Genomic DNA, 16,402 nt, shown 5'->3' with positions numbered 1-16,402 from the left:
TGGCTAGAGGGTTATCACCAAATGCAGTATCCATAAAGCACAGCTTAAACAGTAGTACGCCCAGTGCCTATGTGTGGGCGGGTGTGTGTTGTGTGAGGGTGTGATGATACGAGTATACCATTGGATTGGTATCATTGAGAGAGCATTAAAATGTACATAATACTTGGTCATAAAAAATGATGTCACTGTCAGAGCACCAGACATTGAGAGAGTTCCTCTACAGTTTCTGTACGTTTAATTAACACAAAACGGTCCGTACCATTCATTGCCAACGTCATAAGACAAAGTAGCGATGGTGTGCTCGCCTTATTAGAGGAGACATAAGTCAACCACTAGCTACAGTCAAAGATAAATATCTTCTGTTATAGAGTACAATTGCACTGACCTTGAGGTCACGATGTATGATAGGTTTTGTGCGATGGTGTATCCTAGCAACGGCCTTAGCAACGGCAGAGAAGATACTTCACGTTGTCTCAGTCAAGTGATCACTGATAATCGCTGAGTCAGCAACTCTATCACACAACCTGTAATATTGAAAGTGAAATGCTTTGAGGAAGTACAATTATCAGTAATTAGCGACTTATAATAAGCTGTCAAGCTAGCTGCGTATGGTTGCTCAATATTGACCTCCTTCCACAAATAAGGTCTAACACATGGGCAAACAATACTATCGGGAAATATGAACAAAAACAGTGGAACCTCGTGATTATTATTAGGAGCCTACAACAGGTACCGTCTATAGAAAGGATCTCCCCTCACCTCCATCCTTTCATGCATTCATCCATTCTTATCCTATAGCACAGCCACTGGACTGGCACATGCTGGTAATATTACAATGGAAAGGATGTCTAGAAGAAAGCCTGAATAAAATAATTCACATTCAAAATTGCACACACAAAATAAATAACAAGAACAAGTAAACTTAGAAATAGATAACTCCAGGCCATTGTCCTAAGTGTCTAAGTGTTGGTAGTGTATGCGGATGGTGTTGACTGATCCATGACCTCCAGTCCTGCATGAGGAGAGGGAGGGAGACACAAGAGTCAGCAACTAGCAAACCAAGTGCACACTGACAGTTAATATACAATACCAGTTGACATTATAGTATTGCTGTACTCAGTACAATTCACTATTGCATGGCACAACTGACGAGCAAGCTCACAAAGTTAATGATTCACTAGGTAACTCACTGGTATGCTCCACACAGGCCTTGTGAATGCTGCGAACTGCCTCTCCGTCCTCAATCTTTGCAGCAATCTCCACTAATCGACTGTAAGTAGCTGACGATTTCGATAGATTGTTATAATCGATACTTTTACTCTTCCACTTCAGTAGAGCAGTGTAAAATTTTCCCTGGGTACTGTAGAAGTCTCTCGGATCATTATCGATTTCGTCTATCTCAGCATCACTGAGGCCCAGCCTGTGCTTGTATCTATGGTATCCAGCAATCTTGGTAGACAACTGGAGAAGAGCTTCATCTGAGCACTCTTGACTCAATTGAGCTGCGGTCGCTATACTCGTCGCATGTGGTTGAGCTGCATACAGATCAAAATACCTTACCCAATGACAAGCAAAACAGCATATAATAATTATAACACTCTGAAATGTACACCAAATACTCCATCACTGTCACATGTATACACAATACAACTGTCAAAACTACTCGAACCACTTTAGACTATAATACTGAAGGTTAAAGGTGGCTTCAATTTAGATTGACTAATACATTCCCATGCAAGTAGTTCCCTTAATTATTAAGCTTAGTCCTTCACACTAAAATCAATCATGTGAAAAAATACTATAGGATTGGGCAGGGAAAGCACCAAAAAGCACGGAAATAAGCAAGTATAATTATAGGAGAGAGCCGTACCAATGACATGTACAGTATTATTATGTGTACGATTAAAGTAGCAAACACTTAATGCTGTACTTAGTATAATAAGTATACTAAGTAACTCACTTGTATGCTCCACACAGGCCTTGTGAATACTGCGAATTGCCTCTTTGTCCTCAATCTTTGCAGCAATTTCCACTAATTGACCGTAAGTAGCTGTTGAATTCGATGGATTGTCAAAAATGATGCTTTTACTCTTCCACTTCTTTAGAGCAGCGTGAGGGATATTATCAACCATGGAAGGACTCTGATCGATAGCGTCTATCTCAGCATCACTGAGGCCCAGCCTGTGCTTGTATCTGTCATAGCCAGCAATCTCAGTAGACAACTGGAGAAGAGCTTCATCCGAGCACTCACTACTCAACTGAGCTGCAGTTGCTATCACTATCGTCTCATGTGGTTGAACTGTACAGATAAAACATATATTATGTTCTACGCACAATCATTTTTTTTTTCACTATTATCAAATCATACTTTTTTAGGCTAGAGGATCTGTACATGTATATATGCAGTGCTTGTAGGAATATAGATACAGTGCTAATTATTATAATTATGAGGAGGCATTAAGAATTTTACACTATAATTATACAAGATACACTGCATTGAAAGACCTAGCAATAATTATGGGTCCAATATTTACAAGAGACCTGTACATGCATTCATGCATGCATGTACATGAATATGGGCCTAGAATAATGACGTACAGTAATAGTTACAGCTATAGCATAATCTCACGTACGTTCCACAGAAGTTTCATTGTTCAGAACTGATGGTTGTGATGATACCTCACTGGCTACACTCATAGATGGACAACACACAGAGAGCCAATTTTTATGACATTTTCCTAACTTATACGTCATCTTCTTGCATAGAGTACACCTCATAACATCATCCTCAGCGAGCACACGAGCTGGGTGGTGGGGCACTTGGGGATTTGTTTCAGTTGGAGATTTGGGAAATTCATGGGGACACAAAAATGCAAATTCAGGATCCTCATACGTGTATTTCAGGGCTTTGTAAGCAGATCGAAGACCAGAGTGAATATTAGCATATATCAACGACAACATGTCTTTTCGATCACTACTGGAATGAATTTCGAGAAATGAAAACCCGTCAATTAGCGTGATAGTACAGTTTCGGTTTTGATGAACAAATTGTACAAAGTTTCTACTCGGCTGATGATCTTCCATTTCAATTTCCCATTCACATTCTTTGATCAAATACACTTGGAGACAGCAAAACACTCCACAGCACTGCCAGTTGCTTTTGAAGTGTAAAACCAGTGAGATTAAACCGGTTTTAAGCAAATCAACCCGTTTGGCATTGACTTGAGTTGGTGGGAGCAAGGATAGAAGTGATGGCATATAGAACCGCTTATCTTGAGTGACGTGTTGTGAGAATAAACGAAATGGTGTGGCTATCAGCAAGTGCTTGAATATTTCAATGAGATGAGTGGGTGCAAAGAGTCCATCGACGTAGTGCTTTTCAAAATTATTCTCAGATAAAAGTTCAATCGTAATAATTCCTTTATCGGTAAAATCTAACCAGGTTCCAAACCCAGATGCTGGATCATCACTTTTTCGCACATATGCAGCATACTCGACAAGCTCTGTTACTTTATCAAGAAGTACTTGAGTATCACAGAATACCACATTTGGTAGAATAGCAAGATAATAGTGAAATATGTGATGATCATGGAAGAATTTTAAAGCTTCACAAAGTGCAACTTCGTGAAAATTATGTAGTGTTTTTGCAATTTCTACACATTCGGTCTTGCTTAAGACTTTTCTGTTTTCATCGTTTGAAACCTTCTCGATAATAATTTCCAAAACAAACCACCAAAAAGGGACCAGGATTTCATTCTTATTCAGCTCTTGAGATGCTTTGTGAATACATCCACGAATTGTCTTTGCCACTTTCGTACTGTCAGAATCGCAGTGCTTGCAATCCACCGGAAATACGACATCTTTTTTCCCCAAATTGAAAAACATAGTCAACTTCTTAAGACAATCATCCTCCACAAAATTCAACAAAGTTTTATTCTTGTCGGATAATGTTTCCTTGCATTCAGATTGATGGTCTTTGTGAGTACCAATGCATACCAGCTTGCAGTTTTCACTGTGAGATTGAATGGACTGCACGAGATACTTGAAATTATCCAAAACTGAGAGATGTGACTTGAAAGCTTCACCAACTGGCTTGTTGTTCTTGTAGTATTCAACCAGTGGATGATCGTCTAGGCAGTCAGAGAGACGAAGAATGTACAAAGCTACAGAAATCTTGGGCATGAAGAGGGGCAGTAGATTATGAAAGTGTGGTTGCCCACCGCTATCGATTATATAGATCCAATGAGATCCAAACTTTTCTTGAACAGCAGTACGATCAGCATCAGAAAATCGCTGAATATTCGCCATTACATTCGAAACAGTGCTAAGGAATTTAGTCTTTTTTCCTTCTTGCGTTAATTTTGCTCCAGCTACTGATGGTTTAGTTGCTCTTGAAGTTGAAGGAGTTGCATCAACTGGCGTAGTTGATTCATTGATAGGTTCAAGTTGCTTCAGAGCAATGCTGAGTTCTTGTGGGATAGCAGAATCTGAGCTGGTTACATGAGATTTAATAGCATCAGCAACAATGCGTTGTAGGTCATCACTAGTTACTGGTTTCCATGTTCTGGAGGGATCTTCTTGAGCTTCCATTTGTATCTTTGTAGTGTCACGAATTTGTCGAATACATATCCTCTCTGCTGTGCTAGCTAATGGAGTGCTATTTCGATCTACAGGAGGAGGCAGTCCCAGAAGGAGATGCTTAGTGGAGGTTTTACCAGTGCCCGCCATTCCGAAAAACAGTAGATTAGTAATGTTCACACGGACAAATCCAGCCTTCATGGCTTCGTTAAGAGCTTGCTCAGACTTCTTGACTGCCTTTGATTCTGGAATAATACAATGTATAGGCATAGAATGAAACACAGTATATTTTGCATGATTTGCGCAAAAGTACACTATAAATGTATATACTGTATCACTTTCAATTTCATTTTATAATTAAAAGAAGATATCTATCTATAATTATGAAGTTGAAGCGATGTAGATGTACATATATTATTGTAAAGCCAGTGTTTTTGAGGCATGTATACAATTAGCCTTGGTCCCAGGCCGATTTTTTTTTAATAGAACAAAGTTGAAAAATACGGCCTGGTATTGATTGTATCTGGGCGTGGCAGGAAGAACCGGATACAAAAGCAGAGATTCTTCACACTTTGTTTCCTGCTTTTTTTCTGTAATACTAAAGGTGTACGTAGAGGCATTTTACTCCCGTAAAAGTTACAGTAATTTAGCTCCGTGTCATGTTCTCAATTTATAGCTAGCTAGCTATGGCATGCAACGCGTTGTCTTGTTTGAAGCAAGATGGACTCACTCTCATGGCAGAACAGGCCCAGGCTCTCAAGCTCCTGTTTGAGGGAAGGGACGTGTTTATCTGGTTCCCAACGGGGTATGGCAAGTCTCTCTGCTATATCAGTTGCTACCCTTTTTAATGGACTACAAGCTAGGTAGGACCAAGGCTCCTCCTGTTGACGAAAGTGTTGTTCTTGTTAATTGTCTCTCCACTTGTATCTCTCATCATGAGACTCATGATTGACCAGGTCAGGAGTCTAAACAATAGAGGTGTTTCTGCTGCCATCCTCAGTAGCAATATAAAGGAATCGACAAAGATTTGGTTGCCACTGCCAAAGAAGTGTCTTCTGGGAAGTATTTCCTGCTGTATACTGCCCCAGAGGCTGTTGTTGAAGACCACTGTTGGAGGATTCATTTTTTGTTGTACAGTAGAACCTCGATTATCCGGCCCTCCATTATCCGGAACCTCGATTATCCGGCTTGGCAGTTTTCAGATCAGAAAATGGGCGTGTCCCTCAAACGCGCATGCGCGTTGCAGCTGTTACCATGGAGACATGCCTGCTTATCTTCTGCGCATGCGCCGACAACCATGTGGCACTGCTGTTTATCAATAAAGTGGGTGGATCAAGGCGTGGTTTATCTATTTTATTATCCGGCATATTCACTTATCCGGCCTGCTTCTGGAACCAAGGTGTCCGGATAATCGAGGTTCTACTGTACCACAGAGTCAATTTATTAAAAAACCACGCCCAGATCACGCCCAAATACAATCAATACCAGGCCTAGTAGGCGACCTAGCGTTCAATTGGAGACAGATCGGCCTGGGGTCGAGGCTAGTATACAATTAGCCTCGATTTAAGGCCGATTAAAATACGGCCTGGTACCTATTGCATGGTAATAGTGCGCATGCATTAGTATGCACCAGAATCTGGGGAATCCCCTTTTTCTTTCTCTCAATAATCACTTGAACTGATTAGAGTGCCAGCAGTTGGTACATAATTATTGCTAGAATAATTATTGTGCTCATTTACTTAACCATAGTGATGTACAGAAACATTTTTAGGAATTGCCGTGGAATTGAATCATTACAGTAGAACCTCGCTAATTTGGACCCCTTTACTCTAAAACCTCACAAATCCGGACAAAAATAATGGCAAACTTAAAAAAGGAAGGGCTGTCAGTAGAATAGACTATTTCACATGCACAATCTAACTTGCTTTGCTGAATCAGCAATCATTTAATTTTAAACTGCTTAATATCTCGCTGTTTTAATGGCCACTGCAAAGAAAACAAAGAGACTCACTATGATATTCTAGCTAGAAGCTTCCCTAATAAGTAATATCATAATACATGTACAAAAGTGTCTTCGTTAATGATATTCATAATCAATTAATGACATCCGTTAATCTGGAAATTTCATGTTGCTTTCTCCAGTATGTCCAGTTGTGAACTTGCCAGAGATAGTCTGTCTGCTCTCTGTACACTCGGCGATGCACTAGACTCTCGTTAATCCGGTCACCCTTGGCAGAGGCGAATCCAGGAATTTTGAAAAGGGGGGGGTAGTTTGAAGAAAATTTTTACTAAAAAAAAAGGTCAACAGTTTTTTAAAGCCCAGCCAGTGTAGCTTTTCTGATCATGGATTGATTGATGACAGCATGACATACATAGTAGCAGGAGATAGCAGAAATGGATGAAATCATCTTGCTCTTCAGCTTCAAACGTCTACAACTAGAGATCGTCTGCTATTCTGCCCTAGCTGCTCTAAGCCACACCCACTTCGTGAGCTAGTTTTATTCGAGTTGGTCAGAAAGGGGGGGCACATGCCCCTTGTGCCCTGCACTGGATCCGCCACTGCTTGGGACCATGCAGCTTGGCCAGAATAGCGAGGTAGCTGTATCTCAGGAAATAGCCGCGGCTTAAAAACAACCTTACCTCGAATCTAATGACTAATTTTGCTGTTCTTGTCTCGAGGATAATGAAGGATAATGAATCATTTTTTTATCTATTTAAGTGTAATTTGCTAAACCACACTCAAAATGTCATATCCGGCCGTAATACACGTATAAAATTACATAGAAACCTTGTTTGGGACAGCCAGCACTGGCCGGTAAACGGAATAGTGAGTGGCCGTACTTCAGGGTGAGTTTTGTGCAGTAAACATAATTATAACTAGCATTCCGTGCCAAGCCAAATGGCCGGTATATCGAGGTGGCCGTACTTCAGAGAGCCGGAATAGCGAGAGTCTTCTGTATTATGGTAAAACCTTTCATTCACAGGGTCATAGTTCATACTAACATGACTATAATACATAATTACGAAATATTAAGCATAAATTCGAGAACGGCAAGTCGCGACAGTATATGTAATGGGTGTATTGGATTGAATACGATTGATTAGAAGCAATTAGAAGCTGTTATCCAACCCATTTATAACTGAGTAGTAGTAAACACTCTTTGATCCCTGCCATGCATGCACTGTGCATATTTTGTGTGCGTGTGCTCGCACTTGACAAACCACATTTACAACTTCAGACACCCTGCACATTTTTGTGCTTTCCACAGATTTTGTCTCGGTAGTCTTCTTTAAAAGAGAGGGTCCTTAAAGGGCGGAGGGTAGGCGCTTTAGGCTGACCACAGCCAACGTACCCTAGGGCATACAGGGTTTCATCTAATGGGAGGGGGGCAGGGGTGAACCTTCTTCCCTAAAAATACTTAGCTCCCCCCAAAAATGTTGTATAATAATGACATCATCACATTATAGTAATGTCTATGATGTGCAATATGTAACTACATCCACTTGCATGTAATAGGGGGTGTGGTCAAAATTGTGCGTCGTGTGTTTCCACGCGCCCAAACCTTCCCCTCCAAACATTTAATCCTAGATGAAACCCTGGTATATGAATGTACACCCTATAGCAGGGTACATGGGATTTGTTCCCTGAAGTATCCTGAGAGTTTCAATGGATATTCCTTAGTGTCAGAGCACATCATGGTACTATTATTTTTTCTGAGTCATACATTCTTTGTATACGACCACTGATCGATATATTACTCACTTGATGAGGTTTTGTCAGTGGAAGGAAGTTGTTTGGGACCGTTTGGAGTATCTGAAGGTCATGTAACGTACATATAAGATGGGAAACAGGTAATATCTACCATGCACGATAATTAATTATAGCAGATTATTGTTGGGCTATAATAGAGTCTCCTACCAGTTATTTCTGGTTGTTTATTGCCAGCACTGGGTGTCTGTTGACCGGAGAGAGGGTCAGAGGTCACTGGAGGAAGAATGAGATAGTTACGTACAAGTGCAAGTTATAGCAAGTCACCTTTTTGTTTCTTTGTTGGTGGTGGTCCGTTCTCCTCACTCCAGGAGTCACTGTCTCCAGTCACAGCAGCTGTATAGAGAGAGTACTGTATTGGACCACACTGTGTATACTCATGATCTTACATAGTTGTGGTAGAGACTTTAGGTAATCAACAATTTCAGTGTAGCCATGCTGTGTAGCATAGTCAAGAGGAGTCCTGCCAGCATCGTTAGTTACACCTGAACAAGAGTGGGTGTAAAAACAAAGGTATATAACACTGCATGGTGGTTGTGTTGTACTCACTGATATCACAGTTGGCCTTCTCCACCAAGTACTGCACCACATCTTTGTACATGTATCCACTGATGCATGCATTGTGGAGAGGGGTCCAGTTGCCATTATCCCTCACATCTGCACATAACACACCCTACGCTATTAAAAATCAGAGTGCATGCATTATCACACTCACTATTGGGGTCAACTTTGTGTTGCTCAACCAGTTCCTTCACAAGATCCAGGTTGCCATAGAGACATGCTCTTCGTAGTAACTTGGCTTTGTCCTCATCACCACCACAACCACGGCTCATCAGGTAGAGGGCAACATCTACACAACCTTCATTATCGTACAGACACTCAGGATCCAGAGCTTTGTCCAATGGTGACCGTCCCGCATCATTCCTCACATCTGAACATTACACACAGTCAAAGTTGGATTATAAGACAGTGCTTAATTAACTGAGCAAATGATAGTAAGAACTATAGAGCACTGAAATGCTAACCCTCGGCTGTTGACATAAAATAATCATAAAGATCTATAGAACCCAGAAGAGTGTTATAGTATGTATGACCATGGAAGCTGGCTAAGCAGCAAGTAACGTATGGCAGCATAACTGGTGATTTTCATGGGTTGAAGGTCTGACCACAAATATTTTACCCACGAATTAAGCGGCCTTGCCTACCTTTACCTGCAGTGCAAGCAGCAACGAAGAGACTAAATAGCTGATAATTTTCGGGGGGAAAAACATTTGTGGTTGAGTCACTTCATGGATAATAATTATTTTCGTGGTTGCAAGGTCGCTTCATTCGTGGTCCAGTGTTCAACCACAAATATTTACCCCACGAACATTTAGAGGCCATTTAAAAATCATTTACTCACTGTTGGGATCAACTTTGTCTTGCTCAACCAGTTCCTTCACCAGACCCAGCCTGCCCTGGTAACATGCTCCACACAGTAACTTGGCTTTGTCCTTATCACCACCACAGCCACAGCTCATCAGGTAGAGGGCAACATCCACACAACCATTCTCCAGAGCTCTGTCCAGTGGTGACTGTCCCTCATCATCCCTCACATCTGTACATTATATATACACAGTCAAACAAAATAGTTACTGAGAATCTAGGACTGTGACTAATCAACTGGAAAGACAACAGTAAGGAGAGGCTATGGGAACTTAGCTATAGAGACTATCAAAAATCTGATCTAGCTCAACATAAATAAAAGAGTACAGGGATTGGCAATGGAGGTTGAAACTCGAAAAATATCCACGTTACCCTATCTATATGTCAGGGGAAAAGGGCCAAAGAGACAAACGATTGTCTTATACTGTCGGTATAAACGCTAACTTGCAGTTTCATAATTTTTATGAGGCACAGTACACTAACTATACTTACATGTATAGTTAGACAGTTAATTCTATAGCTGCATGTATAATTATTAATAAATATAGGATTTCTTTTAACAGCCATTGTTTTCCCGGCGTTTGGCTGGCAACACGCCATGCACACTCCCTGCATTAATTAATTGACTTCCATTTCCAATCCCTATAGCTCTCTCCTTTATCTATATATGATCTCACCAACATCTATCTTCAGTTCCTCCACCAGATACTGTACCACATCTTTACTTCCTCCCACATAAGCATAGTGAAGAGGAGTTTTGTTATTCTTATCCCTCACATCTGTTGTATAGAACTTCTGAATCAACTATCACACAGATACTAACATAGATACTAACATAGATACTAACACAGATATTATTATAGTGAACGTACAGTAGGAGGAACAATGTATTTCAACCATGTACCAAGCCAAGATAATTTCAACCGCTGTAAAAGCATATTAAGTAATACTGTACTAACGTACGTACATCACAAATGTTAATGCAGCAAATTTGTGAACAATTCATCTCTAAACATTGTTTTCACTATATATATAGGCCTACATAGTTATTATACTGATATGGAGAAACATTATTTATCAATATACCAACAAATAATTATAATAACTACTTACCAGTGCTACATCCGACCTCCAGGATCAAGTACTTGACCATCTCTTTATGACCTCTCTGGCATGCATAGTGAAGTGGAGTCCAGTTATTCTTATCCCTAACATCTGCATGTTGTGGAACAGAGCACTAACACAGATATTATTGTGGCGACCATAATTATAGCAGGAGGAAAAACAATTAATGTTCATCTACTGTATTCAACAAAGCCACGTACGGAACGTTTCAAGTAAAATAGTATAATTATCATAATTTATGTAAAAGCGTAAGTATAATATATAGTAAGTACATCACAAATGTAAAATAGAAAATTCGGGAACAATTTTTTCGCTATAGACCTACGTATTTAAACCGATACACAAATACAACAACTACTTACCAGTGCTACATCCAACCTCCTGGATCAAGTACTCGACCATCTCTTTATGACCTCCCCGGCATGCATAGTGAAGTGGAGTCTTGTTGGCCCTCCCACCACCTTTATCAGTGCGAGCTCCATGAGTAACAAGTGTCTTCACAATCTCAAGGTAGCCCCACCTGCAGGCATGGTGTAATGAAGGCCTCTTATCTGCCCACTCGTCACTCCAGTAGAGTTGGTGGTTGGGGTCTGCCCCCTGTCCCAATAGGGACCTCACTTTGATGACATCATCATTGTGTACAGCCTTCCACAAGTCCTCAGCTAGCTTCTTTTGAGCACTGTATACAAAATAGATGGTTGGGGTCAGTCATACAGAGAATTACTTGATGTGTATATAGTTATACAAGTGACACCATGCACATATCCAGTTGTCACTTTGCTGTACAGTATTCCACCTCTGATCATAGCATGCTCTGACTCTACGAGCCTCCCTCCATGCATGCAATCACAAGGTGCTACCATGATTAGTAATTATATAGATCTAGTCTACATGTTTACTCACTCTGAGTCGTCTTGTTCAGTAGCCATTTCTCAGTAAACAAAGCTTCTCTATTTCCACAAACAATTTTTAAGATGAAGGGCCCCTGTTTAGATCAGATATCCATTGCAGTCGGCCACATTCACGTGTGCTATTACTGGCCGGGGCTTCGGAGCGGAAGTGCCTAATGCTGTGTTTTTTTTATTTTTTATTTTTTATTTATTGCATATAGACTACACACACTCAGTATAGGGCAGGTTAGTTTAATGTACAGTGCAATATAATTATGCTAGTTAGTTCAATGTTCAAGGATCAGTAGCCTGTTATCAGTGACTCACTGATCACTAAATCGATTGGGAGGGAGGTTGCCTTGTCTGCAGTTGAACAAGCTCCTCTGATGGCTTGGATTGAAGATCTTAGGAGTGAGAATGAGAGGCGGCATCTCAGCCAATTCATTGTGGAGGCATAGGGTTGGTCTCATTTTGCAGCCAGGAGGGAGGCAAGACGCTTGTAAGTGGATGTTGAAGTGGGGCCAAGGCCTCCTGTTGATGACATCACGAGTGGTGTGAAGGAAGAGTGCTCTATTTCTTGGATTCGACTTTCATAAGCATGTTTCTTTACGTTTTCGTGTTTTCTGTAGAATAGCGAGGGGTTGGTCTATCTGTTTGAGGCGGCATGGGGATTAAAGACCCTCACGTCAAAATAGGTGCGTTTGAAGCGTCCTCCCCATAGCCCATTTGCGGCAATGTCTAGGCGAGCTCCTTCTGTGATGTTTGCTGTTGTTCCTGGGAGGTGCTCTCCTGAGATTGGCTGCCTAATAAGTGCCTATAATACTAGCATAGATGATACAGTACTGACGTGGATATGAAACGTTGAGTAAAATGTGTTGTCCTAACAACTGCAATGGTAAAGGAGCTTGTATGAACGTCAAATCAAAAGCATCGAGGGTTAACGTGATCGTGCAGAACCAGAAATTGTCGCAGTTCTAAGAAATGCACCCACGATGAAAGGAACGATTGATAGCAGATATCTTTGGCCTGTTTGTATTTGCTCAGAAAACTTTTATGGAGTCGATTGCAGTGAGTGTGCATTTGGTTGGAATGGAACAAATTGTGAAACAAGAACACAAGTCGTTCGAAGAAGTTTCAATAGTCTGTCGAATTCTGAAAAGGACAATGTTAAGAACAGTATGTCCATGCTAAAAAATGAAATGGGTTATTGGAGTGTTGTTACTGAAGAACCACGAACTGCTTCTGGCAACGTTACACTGCAAGATGTTTCTACATAATTATGATTTCCTTGTCTACATACACAACTACGTGTCCCGAGATGCCTCGAAGGCATGTCAAGTACTTAATCGCAATCTTACTGTTGACTTTGCACAGTCTGGGCCAAATTTTCTAGTCTGGCACAGAACATAATTATCTGCTGATTTTGGAAAGAGCACTTCAAAGAGTGCTAGGCAATCCTGACTTTGGCTTACCATATACTGGAAGTGGGAGAGCAACGATCTTTCAGTTCTTTAATCATATTCTACCAATTATAGATGTAATGTTTAGAGTATATAATTATAGATAATGGACGAAACACTCACCAACCAGTCGGATTATTGAAGATACTCAGGGGCATGATCCCCACATGACACAGTGACCATGCATAATTGCTATTATATAGATGTTAAATTTATTAGTGATTCTAGTGTCGCCGTGCAATTGCGATCAGTAACACGATGTGCATTGAAAGGAGAGATATTGCAGACAGTCACAAAAGGAACGTCAGACGATTCCCATCTTGGAAAACTGACAGTTTGTCATCGGCTGATAATCAGGAGTAGCTAGTGCAGTGGTTTCCAGTGAACATGGTTTTACGTCACTCACTGAATATTGAGCAATGTCATTATAGTCCCGAGTCCACTGCATGTATATAGCCGTTTTGAGCATAATAGGGACAGTCGAGATAATAGGGATAATCAATTTTTTGATGCCATAATTTAAGAATTACAATGCATGGGCACTTCGTTCAAACATGATGTCTTACAGACTTACTGTACAGTAGCAGGTCCTTATATGCATGCCTGATCTAGTTTTGTAACTTGTTTTCAGTTCGTCAAGCCAAATATCTAGTTATAGATAACTATAATTGTATACAGTCAGCTGTCTAGTGTGATGTTACAACAATTGTATCCAATAAGGGTGAAATTACTGAACGTATAATGTCACTTTCAAAATCATATTGGGGTCAGTTTCAAAAGGATGAATTTTTGCTGTCAATTTCAAAAGCATAATTGGGTAAGTTTTAAAAATAAGTGCATAAAAGAACAGCATAATGGGTGAAAAAACAGCATAGTGTACAGCAGTTTTACATGTAAGCACCTTTGCAACACACACACACACAAATAGGTAAACCACAATGTAAACCCACAATGTAAACATGGACTACAAGGACTTACTTGAGCGGTTTCTTTACTAGTATCAAATCAAAATTGGCCAATGTACTAACACAACAACTATAGATCTAGCTATACAAGGTTGCAGTATAAGGCCTACTCCACAGACGTGATATGGAGAATGGCCAGTGTACCAGACAGAGGTGTGTACTTGGTCTATCTCATATCACACAGAAAAAATAGCTAGCAATTTGAAATGTGACCATAATTATTGACAGCAGTGATAGCAGTGGTGTAGGAAGAGAGTTGTCACTTAGAGAGCATGGATAGTTTGGAAGGGGAGCTGATACGCATGTGCACACATATTGGGGTTTTGGGGTAGTCCCCTAAAAAATTTTGTATGTTCTGGGATTGATTGGTGTACTATAAAATGTGCGTACAATTAAAAGCTTGATTCAATTGAGCTTGCATTGGGCAAAAAGCAAGCATGCAGTGTTAGGGCCCTGGTTCCTACTTTTAGTACTGTAGTACACCACTGGACAGTACTGCAGATGGTCTCCCATGCACCAAATTTAAGTAACCACAATTTACTACAATAGTACATTGTGGTTTCATGCTTGTGTGTTCATATGTTGCAAAGGTGCTTAAAACTGCTGTACCTATATATGCACCAAGTCTAAACTGAACCCTAAGAATTCATAATTAAATTGCATTGCTGACTAGACAATCTTATGGTTTAGCTGTGTTCACATCCATCTGTGTTTCACGATAACATTTACTTGTTAAATTGGAGCTAACAGAATTGTGCAAAGCTATGTGGTACTCCATTGACAGCTAGCTAGTCACAGATGTGTAAGCAATGTAGATTATGACATTTTTCTGCTCTAAAATAATTATTATGTATTTTCTCTGCATGTATACACAGTTTTAAATCACAGAATAAGAGAGTGCATGCTCAAGAGACACCTCCGAGCTGTTCCTGCATGGACTCTATTAATTTTATGGACTATAGGATTTAGTGAGACTGCGTAGAAGCCATCATTTTATACCTGGTATGTGTCAAATTGTAAAAAGACTCCCTATTATCCCACTATACTAACACATTTTTTCTGCGGAAATAATTATCATGGATTTGCATGGTTTGCCCAAATTTGGTTTCAAACATAGACTTACCATGCACTCTGTGAATGTACTGCTCAATCAGCTTGCACTCACCTGGTCTGTGCATGTGACTATAATTATAGGCCTGTGCCTTTTATTTTTTGAATAATAAATTAGGGTGTGTGCATGTGATAAAGGTATTTCTCTAGACTGATGAGTGCATGCGGTAGACAAAATGAGGTGCGTAATAAGGTCACCTACTTTGTCTTAGCTCCATGTAACATTTTTGTGCTACAAGTGTTAGTGATGAGGTTGGTTTGTAGCTCTATAGGAAGTTTCCAGTATTATGTTTAACTTATACTGTATGTACACACACATTGTATGGTCACTATTATAGTGCAATGAAATGTTGATGTCTATTATACATGCAGTTAATTGTTGTCACTCTAAGGGATAGTTATTATAAGAACTCAAGATAGATTGTCTGCATGTTTGTGGTAGGTAGTTAGGGTTATAGTTTCTGTTTAAGTGATAAGGTTTCTGTAATAACGTTAACATTTCAACTAAATGGTGGTTTTAGTCTCGATCCTTTAAGCCAACACTAAAAGTGAACATGAGGTGTGCTTTTCACACAAATATTACGAGTACTCCCCCTCCACACACACAGAGCAGTGACAATGCCTGGTCCAATATCTAATGCTGGACTGTCTCACCTCACTATGTCAGCTGCTGGGGAGAATGATCCTCAGAGTGAGAATAGAACAACACAAACCTATGTGAGCTTTGAATAATATCTACATGACTTAAGGCCAACAACTCAATCCCTAGGACGACTGCATGTACCCGTGTCAAATCGTATGATCTATACGTGTGAGAAGTGCCTCAGAGGTGATAATAATTATCGTTTATTGCATAAAGAGAGTGCATGGGGAGGTGCACGCAAAATAAATACAGTATAGACCCTCGCTAATCGGAATAGAGCGAGACCAGACTCCATCCAAATATATGACATTTTCCGGATTAACTCAGTGGTATCGCCACTGCACCGGAAGTACTGCAATAGTACACAAATTTATCTGCAATTGACAGAAAAAAAATTTACGGGAAATTTACTAATTTCAGTATACTAAGTCATAATA

The 16,402-nt window shown here is 40.2% G+C and overlaps 1 protein-coding gene across 1 annotated transcript; it reads right to left on the bottom strand.

The window, feature by feature from the left end:
- Positions 1-847: 847 nt before the first annotated feature.
- Positions 848-12,092, bottom strand: LOC135347829 (uncharacterized). The gene is made up of 15 exons (XM_064545919.1): positions 11,801-12,092; positions 11,260-11,576; positions 10,886-10,987; positions 10,450-10,551; positions 9,750-9,944; positions 9,063-9,278; positions 8,897-9,004; positions 8,737-8,832; positions 8,615-8,683; positions 8,498-8,563; positions 8,342-8,392; positions 2,634-4,823; positions 1,961-2,299; positions 1,191-1,535; positions 848-1,012 (listed from the first exon to the last, which is right to left on the bottom strand). Exons 1-15 carry the CDS (start codon positions 11,824-11,826, stop codon positions 960-962), a joined length of 4,275 nt encoding a protein of 1,424 aa, XP_064401989.1. The 5' UTR covers positions 11,827-12,092; the 3' UTR covers positions 848-959.
- Positions 12,093-16,402: the final 4,310 nt, after the last annotated feature.

Source organism: Halichondria panicea, chromosome 1, assembly GCF_963675165.1.
Source record: "Halichondria panicea chromosome 1, odHalPani1.1, whole genome shotgun sequence".
Classification (NCBI taxonomy): Eukaryota; Metazoa; Porifera; class Demospongiae; order Suberitida; family Halichondriidae; genus Halichondria; species Halichondria panicea.
The sequence above is the reverse complement of the archived record's forward strand: the minus strand, read 5'-3'. Positions and strand labels throughout refer to the sequence as shown.

What these genes read in the sequence shown, in the direction of transcription:
- LOC135347829 (XM_064545919.1), bottom strand. Translation starts at nt 11,826, where the DNA reads ATGGCTACTGAACAAGACGACTCAGA. An exon ending in GGAACTGAAGATAGATGTTG is followed by an intron (nt 9,945 to 10,449) that starts GTGAGATCATAT and finishes TATAATGTACAG; the next exon opens with ATGTGAGGGATGATGAGGGA. An exon ending in TAAACAACCAGAAATAACTG is followed by an intron (nt 8,393 to 8,497) that starts GTAGGAGACTCT and finishes CATGACCTTCAG; the next exon opens with ATACTCCAAACGGTCCCAAA.